Below are 21,501 nucleotides of genomic sequence, written 5' to 3' on the forward strand. Positions count from 1 at the left end.
GGAAACAGCGTCCATCGTCCGATGTGCTTCACCAGCAGAAATGGGCGTTGAGTGACTGATGCTCATTTAGAGCAAAGATGCAATGCAGTGTGCAGCCGACAGGCAAAGTGCAGGCATACTGAGAACAGAGCTCTGCTAATGCCCCACAAATGGATGATTGTTTGCAGATCCCGGAGAGAAACATTTCACTCACGTTGTGAAAAGGTTTTCTTATTGGGAAACCTTGCAGCTTCATTTCAAAACACTGTTGCTATAGTGCATCACTAAGGCCCCAAAGAAGGCCTTTGTGCCTCTGCATTCAATGGGTATTATTCATTGACTGCTCATTGTGCGGGGGGGGGGGGGGGGGGGGGGGGGAAGCATGACCGCAATCGGAAAGTATTTAAAATCAGTGCACGGAGGGGAATGGAGAGCGAGAGTAAGAACAGGCACCAGCAGGAGGTGAAGGAACTCAGCAAGCAAGTTAACATGCCTGATTTCCCTTGGTCAGCCCCAGCTTGTATAAAGAAATACACATTGCCGGGAAAAGTCCAAAGCATTTCTCTGCTCGTTACTCTGATAGAATTGCGTTCATAGGTAATTCTGACCCGTATTAACCCTTTAATTATTGGATATCCAGTCTGTAAACTATACAAAAGCAAAATACTGCAGATGCTGGAATCTGAAATAAAAACAAAATGCTGGAAATGCTGTAAACTGTATCGCTGCTTCGCAGTTCTGTATCAGCTATAATGACCAGAATTACAGGAACATGCAGAGCTACATTATACTCCAAACATATCTCAACAACAGCTTGTATTTATATACCCCAAGGCACTTCACAGGAGTGACATCAAACATACAAAAGCAAAATACTGCAGATGCAAGAAATCTATAATAAAAACAAAATGCTGGAAATATTCAGCAGGTCAGGCAGCATCTGACAAAAGATCATCGACATGAAACATTCACTCTGTTTCTCTCTCCACAGATGCTACCTGAGTATTACCAATATCAAACATAATTTGACACCGAGCCACATTAGGAGCTATTAAGACAGGTGATCAAAAGCTTGGTCAAAGAAGTAGGATTTAAGGAGCATCTTAAAGGAGGAGAGAGAGGTGGCGAGGTTTAGGGAGGAAATTCCAGCGCTTAAGCCTAGGCAGCTAAAGGCACGGACGCCAATGGTGGAGCAAAGGAAAATAGGGATGCACTATCTCCTGGTCATTTGCGGTACCTGCAGGGCAAGAGATCTTGTTACAAATCAATCATAGTTAAATCTACCCAAATCCTGGAAAGAAATCGTATTTAAACTTCTAATTAAATCCCAAATTAAATTACTCCCGTGAGCTTCACTTGTACAGGACAGCAAGTGACTCCATTCTTCTTGGGTCATTTTTTTCCGGGAGGTAACACGTTGTCCTTGAAGTAGCCGGGATTGGTAATGTTTCCTGCTGGATTGTAGGCTGCCACTACCATGAACATACCCTTTCCATCTGTCGCATACCCAACGCCCATCTCTCTCGATGCCTTCCACACCACCTGGGTGAAGTGCCCTAGAACCAGCACAAAAAGAACAAATTTATATTTATATCGTGCCTTTCATAATCTCAGGATAGCCCAAAGTGCATTATAGCCAATGAAGTACGTTTTGAAAATTAGTCACTTGTAATGTAGGAAATATGGCAGCCAATTTATGCATAGCAAAGTCCCACAAGCAGCTGCATGATAGTAATATGACCAGTAAATCTGTTTTAGTAATGCTGGTTGAGGGATAAATATTGGCTAGGACGCCGGGGAGAACTTCCCAGCTATTCTTCAAACAGTGCCATGGGATCTTTTACACCCACCTGAGGGCACACAGGGCCTCGGTTTAAGGTCTCATCTGAAACTACGTCACCTCCAACAGATGAACCTTGGTCTTTTCTCGTCCAGCAATTCCTATGTTCCTCTGCATTTCTCAACTACCATTCACATGCATCCTTTGTGGTGCTGCTACCTTATTTTGCACAATTAAAAACTCTTTGGACAAAGACCAAATAAAGTGTCACCGATTTGTTTCCTTACTTTGTGCTATGCAATGTTAATGTTTTTGCCGTGGTGCTTACATAGGAACAGGAGTAGGTCATTCAGCTTGTCGAACTTGTTGCGCCATTCAATCAGCTCATGGTTGATCAATTCCTCAACTCCATTTACCCACTTTGATCCACATCCCTTGATACACTTTCCTAACAAAAATTTGTAAATCTCAGTCTTGAAAGCTCCAATTGTCCCAGCATCCATAGTATAAAATGTTTCCTGCTTTCACTCCTGGATAGTCTAATTCTAATTTTAAGATTGTGCCCTCTTGTTCTTGATTCCTCCACCAGAGTAAATAGTTTCTCTGTTTTTACTCTATCGAATCTTTTTGTCATTTTAAACACTCCAACCATATATACTCAAGGGAGTACAAGCCAAGTTCATACTCCTCCTTAGTGACAGTGTATTTATTACCTGCGTCTTTTTTTTCTAAACCTGTGACTCCATAGTGGGAGGAGTAACTGTGATGGTCGGCCTCTGGGTCTCAGTGGGAGATACTTGGGATCGAAGGGGCAGATGTGCTGGTTGCTGAAATGGCCTTGCCACTACTGCGATGTTTGGCTGGTTCCACCCACATTTTAGCGCATTGACTTTCATTTGCTGGTGGTGGCTGCTGGATGGGTTGGAGCCGAGGTCACCTTGAGGTATTAGTCTTATCCATGCCTGCTCCGGCCAGAGCCCTTCTGCTAGGCATCTCCTGCGTGTCACCACAACTGCTCAAATAGGATTCATCAATCGTTCCAGAAAATCGGGCAGAAACCAGGAGCAGTTGACGAGGCCCTTCACTGGGACTGAGCCTGGGCCCTGCCAATAGCCAGGACCAGAAAATCGCATGGTCCTCTGTTATGATGGGTGCAGTGCTTTGTCGGGCACCCAGAAGAATATTAGCCAATACACCTCTGTCTCTTTTTTTCTGTTTCTTTATCTGATGTCTTGAGTATCTTACAGAATGTATTTTCTTACCTGTTCCTCTGTTTCTCCAGCTGTCATTCTCCCACATGACTTTGCCTCTCTCTCTCTAATGTAACTCTCTCACATGACTCTGCCTCTCTCTCTCTCTAATGTAATTGTCTCTGTTATGTATGTAAACATTACCAATGTGTAAAACTTGCCACCAGGGGGCGCACCTGTGGGAGACCCAAGGGTCACCTGCACACCTTGGGCAAGCAGCTATAAAAGGTAGTCTACCACGCTGCTTCCTCACTCTGGAGTTACAATAAAGAGACCAAGGTCACAACAGTTTGAGCTTAAGATATACAGTCTTGTGGAGTTATTCTGAACGTAACAATTGGCGACAAGTAACAGATCACGAACTTTCACGTGGTTATGGCTGCCATTGGTATTCTTGAGAGATTTGTTGAGGGTGATGATTGGGAAGCCTTCATTGAGCGTCTTGACCAGTACTTCATGGCCAACGAGCTGGAAAAGGAAGAAACCGCGGTCAAGCGCAAGGCGATTCTCCTCACCATTTGCGGGTCCACGATATATGGCCTCATCAAAAATCTGCTAGCACCGATGAAACCAACGGAGAAGACATATGAAGAGTTTGAGAACACCTCAAGCCAAAGGAGAGCATCTTGATGGCCAGGTATCGCTTTTATACACACCACTGCTCCGAAAGCCAGGACATGGTGAACTATGTCACCGATCTAAGACGCCTTGTGGGACCGGGTGTATTTGCTGCATTTTTGGGGGAAGTGTTGCGGGACGTTTTTGTGCTTGGAATCGGCCACAAGGTCATTTTTTTCTTCGCAAACTGCTGTCAGCCGACTCCCTAGATCTGAGCAAGGCCATCACGATAGCCCAGGCTTTTATGTCCATGAGCGATAACACTAAATAGATATCATTGCAGCATCGGAACTCACCGGCAAGTACTGTGCATAAAATAACACCTTCAGCAGGCAGAACTGTACATGGCAGGGCCTACACGCCTGCAGAGGCCAGGCCTAGGATGAATCAGAGTCCGCTGTAGGGTGTGAATGCGAATTTATTAGCACCATGTTGGCGCTGTGGGAGTAATCATCGAGCCCATCAATGTCAATTCAAGCACTACGTGTGCAAGGGCTGTGGAACAATGGGGCACCTCCAGCGAATGTGCAGACGTGCTGCGACTCACCACGTGGCAGAGTCGGCAGAAGATGACCGATCTGGCGCAGATCACACTGCATGAGTAAGAAAGGCAACTCAACCCAAGACTGAAGAGGAAGTGTATGGGGTACACACCTTCATCACCAAAAGCCCTCCGATAATGTTAAAATTCAAATTAAACAGCATTCCAGTTGCCATGGAATTGGACACGGGGGCAAGTCAGTCAATTATGAGCCAGAAGGTGCTTGAGAAACTGGGGCAACAAGGCACAAAGGCCAAAACTAAGCCCAATCCACACCAAACTGCGCACTTACACCAAAGAGCTCATACCAGTCATTGGCAATGTGGCAGTGAAGGTATCGTACGATGGAGTTGTGCATGATTTACCACTATGGATTGTACCAGGCGATGGCCCAACGCTGTTTGGCAAAAGCTGGCTAGGAAAGATCCGATGAAACTGGGACGACATCAAAGCACTGTCTTCGGAGGATGATGCCTCGTGCGCCCAAGTGCTACACAAATTCCCGTTGTTATTCGAGCCAGGCATCGGCAACTTCACAGGCGCCAAAGTGCAAATCCATCTAGTTCCTGATGCACGACCCATTCATCACAAGGCCCGAGCGATTTCATACATGATGCGAGAGAAAGTCAAGGTCGAGCTGGACAGACTTCAATGAGAGGGGGTCATATTGCCAGTCGAGTTCAATGAGTGAGCCAGTCCAATTGTTCCGGTGTTGAAAAGTGATGGGATGGTCAGAATCTGTGGGGACTACAAGGTAACGATCAACCGAGTCTCGTTACAGGACCAGTACCCAATACCCAAAGTGGATGACCTGTTTGCAACGCTAGCAGCGGGGAAGTCGTTCACCAAGCTGGATCTAACCTCTGCTTACATGACACAGGAGCTGGCTGAATCTTTGGAAAAAATGATGTGCATCAACACGCACAGAGGACTGTTCATATATTACAGATGCCCCTTTGGGATTCGCTCGGCTGTGGCCATCTTCCAGAGGAACATGGAGAGTCTGCTGAAATCACTGTTTCAAGACGACATCTTGATCACTGACCACAACACCACCGAACACTTGCACAACCTGGAAGAGGTTCTCAAGCGACTGGACAGAGTGGGACTCAGGCTGAAATGCTCAAAGTGTATTTTCCTGGCGCCAGAGGTCGAATTTCTGGGGAGAAAGATTGCAGCGGATGCCATCACACCCATGGACTCCAAAACAGAGGCCATCAAGAATGCACCCAGACCACAGAAGGTGAAAGAGCTGCGTTCATTCCTGGGACTCCTCAACTATTTTGGTAACTTTCTACCGGGGTTGAGCACTTTGCTGGAACCATTGCATTATTGCTACGCAAGGGTGATGACTGGGTTTGGGGTAAATCTCAAGAGACAACCTTTAACAAGGCCAGAAACCTGCTATGTTCTAACAAGTTACTTGTATTGTATGACCCATGTAAACGTTTAGTACTAGCTTGTGATGCATCTTTGTACGGGTTGGTTGTGTGTTACAGCAAGCCAATGGGTCAGGCAAATTGCAACCGATTGCATATGCATCCAGAAGTTTATCCAAGGTTGAAAGAGCCTACAGAATGGTTGAGAAAGAAGCATTAGCATGCGTATACGGGGTTAAGAAAATGCACCAATATCTATTCGGACTCCGGTTCGAGCTCAAAACCGACCACAAGTCGTTAATTTCATTGTTCTCAGAAAGCAAAGGTATTAACACCAATGCTTCGTCCCACATTCAAAGATGGGCACTAACGTTATCTGCGTATGATTATGTAATCCGTCACATACCAGGCATTGAGAACTGTGTAGATTGCCCACAGTCAGCTACCATTGCCCACCACCAGGGTGGAAATGGCACAACCCAGCAGACTTGCTTCTTGGTAATAGATTTTGAGAGCGAGGGGTCACCCGTCACGGCTCGCCAGATCAGGACCACGACTAGCCAGGACCCGGTGCTATCACTTGTAAAAAGTTGCGTCCTCAATGGGAGCTGGTTGGCGGTTCCAGGGGAAATACAAGATGAAATTAAGCCGTTCCACCGACGCAAAGATGAAATGTCCATCCATTCGGATTGTCTCCTTTGGGGGTATCATGTAATTTTGCCAAAAAAAGGCAGGGAAAAGTTTATGCGCAACCTTCACCCAGGCATAGTCATGATGAAGGCTATCGCCAGGTCACATGTTTGGTGGCCCGGCATTGACTCGGAATTGGAGTCATGCATACACCAATGTAACACTTGCTCACAGTTGAGCAATGCACCAAGGGAGGCCCCACTGAGTCTGTGGTCATGGCCCGCCAAACTGTGGTAGATTTCGCTGGCCCCTTTCTAGGAAAGATGTTCCTAGTAGCAATGGGCGCTTACTCCAAATGGATTGAATGTATAACAATGTCGTCATGTACGTCCACTGCCACCATTGAAAGTCTCTGGGCCATGTTCGTCACCCATGGTTTGTCCGACATCCTTGTTAGTGACAATGGACCATGTTTCACCAGCTCGGAATTCAATGAGTTCATGATCCGCAATGGCATCAAGCCTGTCAGGTCAGCGGCGTTGAAGCCCGCATCCAATCGTCAAGCAGAACGGGCAGTCCAAACCATCAAGGAGAGCTTGAAATGCGAGACAGATGGTTCCCTGCAGACCTGGTTATCTCAGATTCTGCTCAGCTACCACATTCGACCCCACTCGCTTACCGGGGTTCTCCCTGCAGAATAACTAAGGAAGAGAGCACTCAAAACCAGGCTCTCCTTAGTCCACCTGGATCTCAATGATCATGTAGAAACCTGGCGTCACCGGCATAACATGTACCACGATCACGCAGCTGTATCACGTGAAATTGAGGTTAATGTTTGTTCTTAATTACGGTCATGGTCCCAAGTGGGCGTCGTCGTGTACTGTAGCTCAACGACAGAGGTTGTGGTGGTCTTGGACCTGGCCTGGAGACGGCGGAGGTTGAACAGATTCCCACTGGTTCTGTAGTTCAGTTCGACTCCAGCGAGGAGCTTGTTGACTGTGAGATGGAGCATGGCGGCGAGGAAGATTGAGAAGAGGGTTGGGGTGATGACGCAGCCCTGTTTGACCAGGTCTGGACGTGGATTGGGTCTGTGGTGGATCCGTTGGTAAGGATCATGGCCTGCATGTCATCGTGGAGCTGTCTCACATGCCTCTGCCTCTCTCACTCTCTCTAATGTAACTCTCTCACATGATTCTGCCTCTCTCTCCCTCTCTCTAATGTAACTATCTCACATGACGTTGCCTCCCTCTCTCCCCTCTCTTTCTCTCTCTCTGTCTCTACCTCTCTTGTGTTCTCTCAAATGTCTTGTGTGTTTCACGGAATCTCTTTCTCTCACCTGTTCCACTGGAAAATCCTGGAGCATTGAAGTTGTATTTCTTGATTTCATTGTACCAGGATTCACTCACTTCGGTCCCTACAATAAAACAGAAAGATATTAGAAACATTATACACACTTCAAATGGCCTCTATCTGTTGAACTGAAGATCTAAAGGCATTTCTCCAATTTTTATATTTACCAAAATTAAATTCAAGAAGCTCAATATGCTCTTTCAAACCAAATTCTTCAACAACTCTTCACTCAAATCACATTCCTTCAGTTCCTGAAGAATCTGACTACTGTTTATTATATACCAGAAGAGACACACAAAACATTTGCGGTCAAATTAGTATCTTTATTACAACAGTACTTGTTTAGACTGTTATCATCATCTTTGTCTATAGAATCAACGCTGATGCCCTCCCTCTCTCTCTCCCCTTCTCTTTCTCTCTATCACCCGCTGCTCCCGCTCCTCTCCCCCCTCCCCTCCTCCCTCCCATCCATTCTCTCTCTCTTTCTCTCTCTCACCTGCCGCTCCCGCCAAGCACTCTTCTTGGCTCCGCAGTAACGCCTGGGGAGCCCCCGGCCCCCCGAGCCCATTGGCCCCGCCGCATCCACTGCCACCTCCTCATTGGAGCAGACCCATTGCTCCCTGCCTGATTGGTTGCGAGGCCGGGTGGGTCCTGATCACCCATTGGTCAGTGCAACTGTCACTCAGTCTGGAACATGTGCTCTCAGGTCCCAGCCCCACCCCAGGACAGAACAGGGTAGACAAAGAGGAACCAGTGGATGTGGTGTATTTGGACTTCCAGAAGGCATTTGACAAGGTGCCACACAAAAGGTTACTGCACAAGATAAAAGTTCACGGGGTTGGGGTAATATATTAGCATGGATAGAGGATTGGCTAACTAACAGAGAACAGAGAGTCGGGATAAATGGTTCATTCTCTGGTTGGCAATCAGTAACTAGTGGGGTGCCGCAGGGATCAGTGCTGGGACCCCAACTATTTACAATCTATATTAACGACTTGGAAGAAGGGACTGATGTAACATAGCCAAGTTTACTGATGGTACAAAGATGGGAGAAAAAGCAATGTGTGAGAAGGACACAAAAAATCTGCAAAAGGACATAGACAGGCTAAGTGAGTGGGCAAAAATTTGGCAGATGGAGTATAATGTTGGAAAGTGTGAGGTCATGCACTTTGGCAGAAAAAAAATCAAAGAACAAGTTATTATTTAAATGGAGAAAGATTGCAAAGTGCCGCAGTACAGCGGGACCTGGGGGTTCTGGTACATGAAATGCAAAAGGGTAGTATGCAGGTACAGCAAGTGATCAGGAAGGCCAATGGAATCTTGGCCTTTATTGCAAAGGGGATGGAGTATAAAAGCAGAGAAGTCTTGCTACAGTTATACAGGGTATTGGTGAGGTCACACCTGGAATACTGCGTGCAGTTTTGGTTTCCATATTTACGAAAGGATATACTTGCTTTGGAGGCAGTTCAGAGAAGGTTCACAAGGTTGATTCCGGGGATGAGGGGGTTGACTTATGAGGAAAGGTTGAGTAGGTTGGGTCTCTACTCATTAGAATTCAGAAGAATGAGAGGTGATCTTATCGAAACGTATAAGATTATGAGGGGGCTTGACAAGGTGGTTGCAGAGAGGATGTTTCCACTGATGGGGGAGACTAGAACTAGAGGGCATAATCTTAGAATAAGGGGCCGCCCATTTAAAACAGAGATGAGGACAAATTTCTTCTCTCAGAGGGTTGTAAATTTGTGGAATTCGCTGCCTCAGAGAACTGTGGAAGCTGGGACATTGAATAAATTTAAGACAGAAATAGACAGTTTCTTAAACGATAAGGGGATAAGAGGTTATGGGAAGCGGGCGGGGAAGTGGAGCTGAGTCCATGATCAGATCAGCCATGATCTTATTGAATGGCGGAGCAGGCTCGAGCGGCCGTATGGTCTACTCCTGTTCCTATTTTTTATGTTCTTATGTTCTAATGTAAAAACTGACTATTATTATAGATTGCTGGCCAGACTGCCTATTCCCACCTCCGTAATATCGCCCGTCTCTGCCCCTGCCTCAGCCCATCTACTGCTGAAACCCTCATCCATGCTTTTGTTACTCCCAGACTCAACATGTCCAATCTTCCTGGCGGGCCTCCCATCTTCCATCATCCATAAACCTGAGGTTGCCTGTGTCCTAACTTGCAGCAAATCCTGTTCATCCATCAGCCCCTGGGCTTGCTGACCTACATTGGCTCCCGATTCAGCAGACCTCTAGTTTATTATAATTTTTTTGTTCAAATCCCTCCTTATCTCTGTAACCCCCTCCAACACTCCTAAATCTCTGTGCTCCTCTAAAACTCTGCCTCTTGCACATCCCTAATTTCCATTGCTCCACCATTGGTGGCTGTGCTTTCAGCTGCTTCGGTCCTCAGTTCTGGAATTCCCTCCCTAAACCTCTCTGCCTCTCTAACTCTCTCTCCTCCTTTATGATGCTCCTTAAAACCTACCTCTTTCATCAAGCTTTTGGTCACCTGTCCTAATATTTCCTTATGTGGCTCGGTGTCAATTTTGTTTGACAACACTCCTGTGAAGTACCTTGGGACATTTTACTACGTTAAAGGCGCTATATAAATGCAAGTTGTTGTGGTACTGACAGCATAGCAAAGAGAAAGGAAAGGTATAGGGGTTGAATGGTAGTTCAAAGAGAAAGGGTAGGGATGGTGATGGTAAGAAGAGGAAGGAGTAGTGGGAAGTGGAAGGCATAGGAAAGGTCATGTGAGTGAAGGGGGTGGCAGAGGGTCACATCTTCTCTACAAACTCCACCTCCAATGCAGCCTGCAGCTGTTGGTGGCACCTTTCCTGCCATACCATGCACCATCTCCCACCGGAAAGACAATATTTTTACCAAATCAACTATTTAGTTAAAAAAACATATTATTCATTCAATCATCAAAAATAACTTGCGTCTTTCAGCTGAAGTGTCATTTTAAATCAAACGAAAGTGTCTTTCATTACCTCAAATGTCTCGATGTGGTTTACAGCCATTGATATGCCTTTGAAGTATAGTCACTGTTGCAATGTAGGAAACGCAGCTGCTAATTTATGCACAGCAATGTCAGATCTAAATGCCTATCTGTGCGAGCTCCTCAAGCCTCCAAGGTAACTGAGGGCATGTTAAATGCCACTGGTGATCAAGTGGTCAGTTGACATCCATCTTGGTTATACAAATATTGCCTAGGAGGTACCACTTTCACCCAGCGAGAGCCCATTTTGGCACCTTCCTGTGGCGGGCAGGGTTGAGGTGGGGTGGGGGAGGAAAGTCAATATTAAAGTTGGGTAGGAAATTTGCATTTTTCAATTCCTACACTGGGAAAGGCCAATTACAACCAGAGGACAGAGTGTCCGGGCAGTGTTATTTACACTCTCTCCCTCAATGCTCACATTCACTGCTTAGCAGTGCTCAGCTCTCATTGCTCACTCCACCCTTTGTAAATTTGGGAGGTCACTCTGAACCCTCAGCTCTCTACCGGAGAGGTCACTCAAACCCTCAGCTCACTACCTGTGAGAGGTCACTCTGACCCCTCTGCTCTCTACCTGTGAGAGGTCACTCAAACCCTCAGCTCACTACCTGTGAGAGGTAATTGACTCCTCTGCTCTGTACCTGTGAGAGGTCACTCAATCCCTCAGCTCTCTATTTGTGAGAGGTCATTGACCCCTTAGCTCTCTACTTGTGAGGGGGTCACTCAAACCCTCAGCTCTCTACTTGTGAGAGGTCATTGACCCCTCAGTTCTCGACCTGTGAGAGGTCACTCAATCCCTCAGCTCTCTACTTGTGAGAGGCCATTGACCCCTCAGTTCTCTACCTGTGAGAGGTCACTCAATCCCTCAGCTCTCTACTTGTGAGAGGTAATTGACCCCTCAGTTCTCTACCTGTGAGAGGTCACTCAATCCCTCAGCTCTCTACTTGTGAGAGGCCATTGACCCCTCAGTTCTCTACCTGTGAGAGGTCACTCAATCCCTCAGCTCTCTACTTGTGAGAGGTCATTGACCCCTCAGTTCTCTACCTGTGAGAAGTCACTCAATCCCTCAGCTCTCTACTTGTGAGAGGTCATTGACCCCTCTGCTCTCTACCTGTGAGAGGTCACTCAATCCCTCAGCTCTCTACTTGTGAGAGGTCATTGACCCCTCAGCTCTCTACCTGTGAGAGGTCACTCAATCCCTCAGCTCTCTACTTGTGAGGGGGTCACTCAAACCCTCAGCTCTCTACTTGTGAGGGGGTCACTCAAACCCTCAGCTCTCTACTTGTGAGAGGTCATTGACCCCTCAGCTCTCTACCTGTGAGAAGTCACTCAATCCCTCAGCTCTCTACTTGTGAGGGGGTCACTCAAACCCTCAGCTCTCTACTTGTGAGAGGTCATTGACCCCTCAGCTCTCTACCTGTGAGAAGTCACTCAATCCCTCAGCTCTCTACTTGTGAGGGGGTCACTCAAACCCTTAGCTCTCTACTTGTTAGAGGTCATTGACCCCTCAGCTCTCTACTTGTGAGGGGGTCACTCAAACCCTCAGCTCCCTACTTGTGAGGGGGTCACTCAAACCCTCAGCTCTCTACTTGTGAGGGGGTCACTCAAACCCTCAGCTCTCTACTTGTGAGGGGGGTCACTCAAACCCTCAGCTCTCTACTTGTGAGAGGTCACTCAAACCCTCAGCTCTCTACTTGTGAGGGGGTCACTCAAACCCTCAGCTCTCTACCTTAGAGCGGTCACTCTGACCCCTTAGCTCTCTACCCTGCAGAAGATCATGAAAAACTATTAGCTCTATACCTGTGGGAAGCTGAGCATTGCTGCTCCATTTGTACCACAGATTCTCTCCATACTTGGTGTCACTGTGCTGGAGTGTTTTAATATCGACGAGATGGTCTGCCCATTTCTGCGCTTGCACGGAGAGTTCAGACTTCAGTTGGAGTGGCTGTGACTTGTGTAGGGCCCGCAATCTGTTGTGTTCTTGAAGCAGTTCAGCAATAAAAGCTTTTTTTTCCATCTCTGCAAAACACCAGATGTCGATTAATATCTTCCATGGGGCAACACTGAGGCTGCAATGTGACATATTGTTCATATTGCTATGTCATCGATTGGCAGCTTACACCACCAAGAATGCTACTGAAACTCAAATGTGACATTTACATACGTCGAATGTACAGCACAGAAATAGGTCATCCGGCCCAACTGGTCTATGCCGGTGTTTATGCCTCACATGAGCCTCATCCCAACTTACTTCATCTCACCCTATCAGCAAATCCTTCAATTCATTTCTCCCTCATGTACTTATCCAGCTTCCTCTTAAATGCATCTATGCTATTCGCCTCAGTTACTCCCTGTGGTAGTGAATTCTGCATTCTAACCACTCTCTGGGTAAAGAAGTTTCTCCTGAATGTATCAAACAAAGGATCACGAGCTTCACCATCGAAGTGGAAAATCAAAGGTTGAGTCACCCAGCTTCCTCGTTCCCGTAATGAGTGGAATCAGTAGGATTTTGTCTGGCCAGTTGCTTGTCTCTATAATAGCGAGGCAGTGGAAAAGGTGATGTGGATAGGTCCCATGAGGCGATGGTAAAGGCCTCTTAGGGAAGGAAGAGGACCCTGTAGCGGTTTCCTCATCCCTCTCAAATTCTGCCTGGAAGGGTGTGCATCCTTAGCTCCATCTTAATGTCAGTAAAAATTACACTCTGATGAATATTCATTGGCCCTGATTTTAACTGCCCCACCTGGCCGAAACCAGGCTGGGGGGGGGGGGGGGGTACCGGGGGGAGGGAGCGGGGGGCGCAGTTAAAATAATGCGATTCAATTATTTCCACCAATCCCACTTCTTCCCGCTGTGTCCCCATTAGAACCTGCTCTTTTGAGCAGACGAGTAGGAAGCAGGCAGCAAGCGGAATCCTTCTTTAAATAGGCAGATCGGATCCGATCATGTGACCAGGACCTGATCTGCAATTTGAACCAGAGGTCTGGGTAGGATCGGGGGTTGGCGGGGCGGGGGAAGAAACAGTGTTGGCTCCCCCGTCAGGCAAAACCTGCTGGGAGCTGGGCCAGAAGAGGCCCAGCAGGTAAGTTTTTAATGTATTTTTCAGGTTTTCTCATGGGCCAGGATGGGCAAGAGTGGTAGGAGGGTCTGCAGGGGCAGGAGTGGTCCTCCGGGCCTCAAAAGGAAGCCTAGGGCCTACCTTGAACCGGGTACCCCCACTGCCCCCCCCCCCCCCCCCCACTCCCAACCGATTGCGGTCAGACCCTTACTAACTGCCGGGGATTGTTGCCACGGGTCCTCAGCTGCAGCCTCCTGCTGCAAATTATCACACCTGCCCGCCGGTCAGGCTGTCGATTTGTCCAGCTCTCGGGCGCGAGTCTTCAGACAATTGTTTCAATGAGGCCCAGCCATTTAGATCAGCAGGGCATCCACGTCCCCAGACTTGCCGGGTTTTCCCCGTGCTCACCCCGCACCCTTCCCGTATCAGTGGCGCTGTTTCTCTCTGCTGTTTTCTCACTATGTTTCTGTCAGTTCCGAGTGAAAGACTCTGTCGAAGCCTCAGTCAGTGGACTGATCTGAAGGAGCGTGTAAACCAGGCTCTCCTGGACACTGTTCAGAGTGATCAGGAACTACCCGGGCTCACCCTTGGGGTGGTTGGGTTGGGTCACTGTCCCATAGCAACCATTGTTTTCAGTTCTCTGACAGAAAGTGCGAGCGTTTTTTTTAAGAGGACAAACCCATACCTGGTATTGGTGCCACCTGGCTTGTTCCCGATCCCTGAGGTGCCTTGACTCTCTCTTCTTGTGTCGACCCATCCTCGCCCTCCTTCACCTTGCTGCCAACGGGCAGGACGTTTTTCGCAAAGTAGCCCGGGTTGGTGATGTTACCGGCTGGGTCGAACTGAGCCACCACGACAGTGAGACCTTTGCTGTCAGATGCCAGGCCAATCCCAATCTCCTTGGAATCTTTCCAAACCAGCTGTGTGAAATGACCTGCAGGGGAACAACAGACAGGTGATTTACAAAGAGCACGGGGCACAGGTCAGTGCGGTCCACACGTACGATCCACAGCTTCTGCTCTACTGGACGGACTCCCACCTTCCCTCCACTGTTAACTTCAGCTCATCCAAATCTCTGCTGCTCGCGTCCTAACTCGCACCAGGTCCCATTCACCCATCACCCCTGTGCTTGCTGACCTACATTGGCTCCCGGTCTGGTAAAGTCTCGATTTTAAAATTCTCATCCTTGTGTTTAAATCCCTCCATGGCTTCGCCCCACCCTATCACTGTAACCTCTTCCAGCCCTTCAACTCCAAGATCTCTGAGCTCCTCCAGTTCTGGCCTATGCAATTATTCCTCCAGTTCTGTATGTCCAACATTATGTAGGAGTTAACACTTACACCTATAGAGACCCTCAGTACATCTAATGGAAACATCCCAAGATCATCACACACAACGAATTGCCATGAAGTGCAGCGATTGTTATTAACTTAAGAAATAGGAGCAGGAGTAGGCCATTCGCCCTTCGAGACTGCTCCACCATTCAATAAGCATGGCTGATCTTCGACCTCAACTCCACTTTGCCTGCCTGATCCCCGTATGCCTTAATTCCCTAAATCTAATGGATCTCAGCCTTGAATATACTCAACGACTTAGCATCCACAGCCCTCTGGGGTAGAGAATTCCAAAGATTCACATCCCTCTGAGTGAAGATATTTCTCCTCATCTCAGTCCTAAATGACTGGCCCATTATCCTGAGACTGTGACCCCTAGATCTAGACTCTCCAAGCCAGGCAAAACTGCCTCTCAGCATCTACCCTGTCAAGCTCCCTCAGAATCTTATCCGTTTCAATGAGATCACCTGTCATTCTTCTAAATTCCAGAGAGTATAGACCCAATCTACTTAATCTCTCCCCATAGGACAACCTATGTCCTATATTATTTATATTATATATAAATATTATATATTTAGTACACCGAATGATCCCACAAAGATGAGTTAATTTGGTTCTGGCGCTAGTGTCTGAGCGAAAAATCTTCCCCAGACTACTGGCAGAACTCATTGCTCTTCTTTGAATCCTACCATGGGATCTTTAACATCCAATCAAGCCATTGGAACAGGCAGCTGGCACTCAGTTTAATGTCTCATCCAAAGAATGGTATCACCAATAATACACCAGCCCTCAATGCACCATTGGAGCATCAACCTAAATTGTGTGCTCGATTGGGAGGGCTGGGGGTGGCGGGGGTTGATGGAAAGAAGCCTGTGATCGGGAGGACTGGGGGCGGCGAGGTGGGTGGGGGGGGTGGCCCGCAATTAGGAGGGCTGGGAGAAGTATTCCTGCACCTCCTTGTCCATAAGGAGTGCTGAAACAGGCACTTACCTTGCGGAGTTGTCTGCAACATTCAAGATGCTTCTGTTACACAACAAGGAAAGGTAATAGAGCAGGGAGAGAGGGAAACGATCCGGTCTTTTTTCTTGGCTGCTGCCACTGCATTTCAAGTTTAACCATCTGGAAAGTATGTTCTTCTGCTACTGCTCTGCTATTGCTATCGGGAAAGATTGAATATGTTGGGGCTTTTTTCTTTAGAAAAGAGAAGACTTAAAGTGACCTAACAGAAATTTTGAATGGGCTGGACAGGGTAGATATGGAGAGAATGTTTCCCCTTGTCAGAGACTCCAAAACTAGGGGCCATAAATATTAATAAATCCAATAGGGAAATAGGAGAAATGTATTTTCTCAGCGTGTGTTTAGAATGTGGAACTCTCTGCCACAGGAAGTGGGTGAGGAAAATAGCTTGGGTGCTTTCAGAAGGAAACTAGATGGGTACGAGAGTTTAAAAGGAGCCCCGCAGCAACCCAGCCCAGCAGAGTAAAGCCCCGGGAACCGGAGCAATTTAAAAGGAGCCACGCAGCAGTGAAACAAACCCAGAGAAAAATCAAAAAAGTGACGTCATAATCGGCGACGGATCCGGAGGAAATTGAGCAAAGTATTTAATTTATCCATGCATACTCTTTTTTAAAAAACGTAACCAGAAATAATCCGCTAGTTAAATATTCAGAATAATTAATCACGACTTTAAAATTTAGTTTCAGAAGAACGGACCGTGACACTAACGCAAGGGAAAATCTGAAAACGTGACGTCACGGAGAGCACGAAGGAAGAGCTCCGAGTCTGAGTAAGTAATTTGCTTTTTAACAAAAGCTGTCTACCTAATTTTAATCTTAATTAAATAAATACACTCACTGTGCATAAGGTAGAGCACTCGAATAAAAAAATCACCAAATGAAGTCACAGGGCAGCAGGTACGTGATTGGTTGGTGAGTATTACAGCTTTTTATGCTCTAAGTTAGGTGAATGGATTAAATTAAGAGCTGGGAGAATAATAACTGCTATTACTTTATTAAATTAATAACTTAAACTAGTGGGGTGGTGCCCGGATAAGAGAGGTTCAACCTGTATTAGATTAAAAGAATGTTCCCAATGTTGGGGAAGTCCAGAACCAGGGATCACAGTCTAAGGATAAGGGGTAAGCCATTTAGGACCGAGATGAGGAGAAACTTCTTCACCCAGAGAGTGGTGAACCTGTGGAATTCTCTACCACAGAAAGTTGTTAAGGCCAATTCACTAAATATATTAAAAAAGGAGTTAGATGTAGTCCTTACTACTAGGGGGATCAAGGGGTATGACGAGAAAGCAGGAATGGGGTACTGAAGTTGCATGTTCAGCCATGAACTCATTGAATGGTGATGCAGGCTCGAAGGGCCGAATGGCCTATTCCTGCACCTGTTTTCTATGTCTATATCTAAAAAAGAGGCTTATAATGTTGCAAAGAATAGTAAGCCTGAGGATTGGGAGCACTTCAGAAACCAGCATAGGGTGACCAAAAATTGATAAAAAGAATATGAGAGTGAATTAACAACAGATTAACAGATCTGTTATAATAACAGATTATAAGAGCTTCGCCAAGTGTGTAAAAAGGAAGAGAGTAGCAAAAGTAAGTGTTGGCCCTTAGAAGCTGAGACAGGAGAAATTATAATGGGGAACAAGGAAATGGCAGAAACTGTAAACAAATATTTTGTATCGGGCTTCACAGCAGAACAACAACAACAACTTGTATTTATATAGCACCTTTAAAGTAGTAAAACATCCCAAGGTGTTTCACAGGAGTATTATGAGACAAACAATTTGACACTGAGCCACATAAGGAGAAATTAAGGCAGGTGATCAAAAGCTTGGTCAAGAAGGTAGGTATCTTAAAGGAGGAAAGAGAGGTAGAGAGGTGGAGAGGTTTAGGCAGGGAATTCCAGAGCTTAGGGCCTCGGCAACAGAAAGCATGGCCACTGTTATGTATGTAACCCTAGGCAACCTGTATCAGACTGCCACCAGAGGGCCTACCTGCTGGAGTCCCAAGAAATCCCAGCATCCCTTGGGAGCACTGTATATAAGCAGGCCTCCCATGCCATACCAGCACTCTGGAGTTTAAATAAAGGAGCTAAGGTCACACTTACTCACTGCCTACAGTATTCAGTTGCATTACTTTATTATGAGCATAACAATTGGCGACAAGATAACGAACAACCACGCGAAAATGCAAAGAACTGTTGGTATCCTGGAGAAATTCTCAGAAGGGGACGATTGGGAGGCCTTCGTGGAGAGACTCGACCAATACTTCGTGGCCAACGAGCTGGAAGGGGACGAGAACGCTGCCAAACGAAGGGCGATCCTCCTTACCGTCTGTGGGGCAACCGTCTATGGCCTCATGAAGAATCTTCTAGCTCCGGTGAAACTAACAACCAAATCCTATGAAGAACTGTGTACGCTGGTCCGGGAGCACCTAAATCCTAAGGAAAGCGTTTTGATGCAAGGTATCGATTCTACGCGTGTCAACGGTCTGAAGGCCAGGAAGTGGTGAGCTACGTCGCCGAACTGAGGCGCCTTGTAGGACATTGCGAATTCGATGGATTCCTGGAGCAAATGCTAAGAGACTTCTTTGTGCTTGGTATTGGCCATGAGGTTACCCTTCGCAAACTATTGACTGTTGAAACACCGAATCTGAGCAAAGCCATTCCAGGCATTTAAGTCCATCAGCGATAACACCAAACAAATTTCGCAGCATAAAGAGGTTTCGGCTAGTACTGTAAACAAAGTAACGTCGTTTTCAGGCAGGAATGCATATGGCAGACCGTAAACACTGGCAGCTGCACGACCTCAGATGACCCAGAATCCGCCATCAATCGTTAATGCAAGGCAGTTAACACCTTGTTGGCGCTGCGGAGGTGATCATCGAGCCCATCAATGCTGCTTCAAACACTATAGGGCCCAAGTTTCCACATGATTTGCGCCTGATTTTTAGGAGCAACTGGTGGAGAACGGACTATCTTAGAAATTGCAATTCTCCACATTTTTTTTTCTGCAGTTCTAGTAAGGTAGAACAGTTCTACTTTGGAACAGAATTTTTTCTTCAAAAGGGGGCCACTGACGCCTGATTTCAAAGTTTCCACAGTGAAAACGTACTCCAAACTAAGTTAGAATGGAGCAAGTGAAGATTTTTGTAGAACTGAAAAAACCTGTTCTACACATTAAAAAATCAGGCGCAGGTTACAAATTAGGCGTCCAGAACGAGGTGGGGGGGGGGGGGGGGGGAAGGGAAGTCATTAAATTCTACAATCAATCCTTATTTATACTTCTACAAATATTATACAAATAAATCCAACCTGAATAAACATTTATAAGCCAAGAAAAGATTAAATAAACCATCTTCCTACCTGTGTGAAAGTGCTTCAGCCATCGTTCGTTCCCGCGGGGGGTGGGGAAGGAAACCGCTGTTTGTTGCCGCGGAGGGGGAGGAGACAGCGGTTTGTTGCCGTGGAGGGGAGGGAGGGGAAGGAGACAGTGAGAAGGGTAGCCTCAGTGCTGATGTGCTGATGGCAATGTGCTTTTATTAAAAAATGTTCAAAAATTAAACAGATACAAAGAACTACAAAAATGGCCGAGTGCCAATGTTTCCTTCACACTGCGCGTGCGCGAACGCTTCAACACGCACGTGCAGCATTGCCGGCAGGAAAAAAACTAATTTAAATAGTACCCGCCCCCTCCCACTTACAAAATCAGCGCGAGTGTAGGCTCCGCCCCCCTGGGCGCCGCGCCAAACAGACAAGGAGCTGCAAAGCGCTCGAGAATAGCGCGTTTTTTTTCTGGCGCCGTTTTAGGTGCGAAAAACGGGCGCCCAGCTCGGAGGGGCGCCCGTTTTTTATCCTGTGGAAACTTGGGCCTGTCGTGTGCAAAGGCTGTGGACCAATGGGACACCTCCAGCGATTGTGCAGATGAGCTGCAAACCCTGCAAATCACCACGTTGCAGAGGAAGATCGATCCATGGTGAATCAGGCTGAACTAAAGACTCGAACCGCACAAACCTTCACCACAAAATGTCCACCGATCATGTTAAAAGTTGAACTGAACGGAATTCCAATATCCATGGAACTGGACATGGGTGCGAGTCAATCTATCATGAGCAAAAAGGCCTTCGACAGGCTGTGGTGCAACAAGGCACGCAGGCCCAAGCTTAGCCTCATTCATACTAAGCTAAGAAATTACACCAAAGAGCTGATTCCTATTATTGGCAGCGCAGAAGTAAAAGTCTCCTATGATGGAGCAGTGTATGAACTCCCACTATGGATTATACCAGGAGATGGCCCCACACTGTTCGGCAGAAGCTGGCTGGGAACAATCCGCTGGAACTGGGACGGCATCCGAGCGCTCTCGTCCATCGACGACGCCTCATGTGCCCAGGTTTTGAGCAAGTTCTCATCGTTGTTTGAGCTAGGCATTGGAAGTTTCTTGGGGGCGAAGGTGCAGATCCACTTGGTTCCTGGTACACGACCCATCCACCACAAGGCATGGGCGGTGCCACATATGATGCGCGAGAAAGTGGAAATTGAGCTGGACAGGCTGCAGTGAGAAGGCATCATCACGCCGGTGGAGTTCAAAAAGTGGGCCAGTCCAATTGTTCTGGTTCTCAAAGGCGACGGCACGGTCAGAATTTGTGGGGACTATAAAGTAACGATTAACCATTTTTTGCTACAGGACCAGTACCCTCTACCCAAGGCAGATGACCTATTTGCGACACTGGCTAGAGGAAAGACGTTCATCACGTTGGACCTTGTTGTGTATGGAGAAAGAATCAGACTGAATACTGTGAGCTCAAAGTAAAATGTGACCTTAGTCTTTTATTGCAGGTCTCCAGAGTGCCTCTCCAACCTGTGAAGCCTTCTTGAATACCTGTGCTCTCAAGGGATTATGGGAGGATTTCCTGGAGTGCATAAGGGATGGTTTTCTAGACCAATATGTCGAGGAACCAACTAGGGGGGAGGCCATCTTAGACTGGGTGTTGTGTAATGAGAGAGGATTAATTAGCAATCTCATTGTGCAAGGCCCCTTGGGGAAGAGTGACCATAATATGGTGGAATTCTACATTAGGATGGAGAATGAAACAGTTAATTCAGAGACCATGGTCCAGAACTTAAAGAAGGGTAACTTTGAAGGTATGAGGCGTGAATTGGCTAGGATAGATTGGCGAATGATACTTAAGGGGTTGACAGTGGATGGGCAATGGCAGACATTTAGAGACCACATGGATGAACTACAATAATTGTACATCCCTGTCTGGCGTAAAAATAAAAAAGGGAAGGTGGCTCAACCGTGGCTATCAAGGGAAATCAGGGATAGCATTAAAGCCAAGGAAGTGGCATAAAATTGGCCAGAAATAGCAGTGAACCCGGGGACTGGGAGAAATTTAGAACTCAGCAGAGGAGGACAAAGGGTTTGATTAGGGCAGGGAAAATAGAGTACGAGAGGAAGCTTGCAGGGAACATTAAGACGGACTGCAAAAGCTTCTATAGATATGTAAAGAGAAAAAGGTTAGTAAAGACAAACGTAGGTCCCCTGCAGTCAGAATCAGGGGAAGTCATAATGGGGAA

General features: G+C 46.9%; 1 protein-coding gene across 2 annotated transcripts in view; it reads right to left on the minus strand.

Annotated features, from left to right (window-relative positions):
- Positions 1-346: 346 nt before the first annotated feature.
- The window catches only part of glipr2 (GLI pathogenesis-related 2), a 118,404-nt gene continuing 97,249 nt past the window's right edge, over positions 347-21,501 (minus strand). For both annotated transcript variants that reach the window (XM_070862903.1, XM_070862904.1), the window contains exons 8-11: positions 14,266-14,514; positions 12,326-12,544; positions 7,514-7,591; positions 347-1,535 (exon numbers count right to left, since the gene is read on the minus strand). In XM_070862903.1, coding sequence (XP_070719004.1) covers positions 1,372-1,535; positions 7,514-7,591; positions 12,326-12,544; positions 14,266-14,514 — 710 coding nt within the window. In that variant the 3' untranslated portion in view covers positions 347-1,371. The remainder of the gene's footprint in view (positions 1,536-7,513; positions 7,592-12,325; positions 12,545-14,265; positions 14,515-21,501) is intronic.

Source organism: Pristiophorus japonicus, chromosome 20, assembly GCF_044704955.1.
Source record: "Pristiophorus japonicus isolate sPriJap1 chromosome 20, sPriJap1.hap1, whole genome shotgun sequence".
Taxonomy (NCBI): domain Eukaryota; kingdom Metazoa; phylum Chordata; class Chondrichthyes; family Pristiophoridae; genus Pristiophorus; species Pristiophorus japonicus.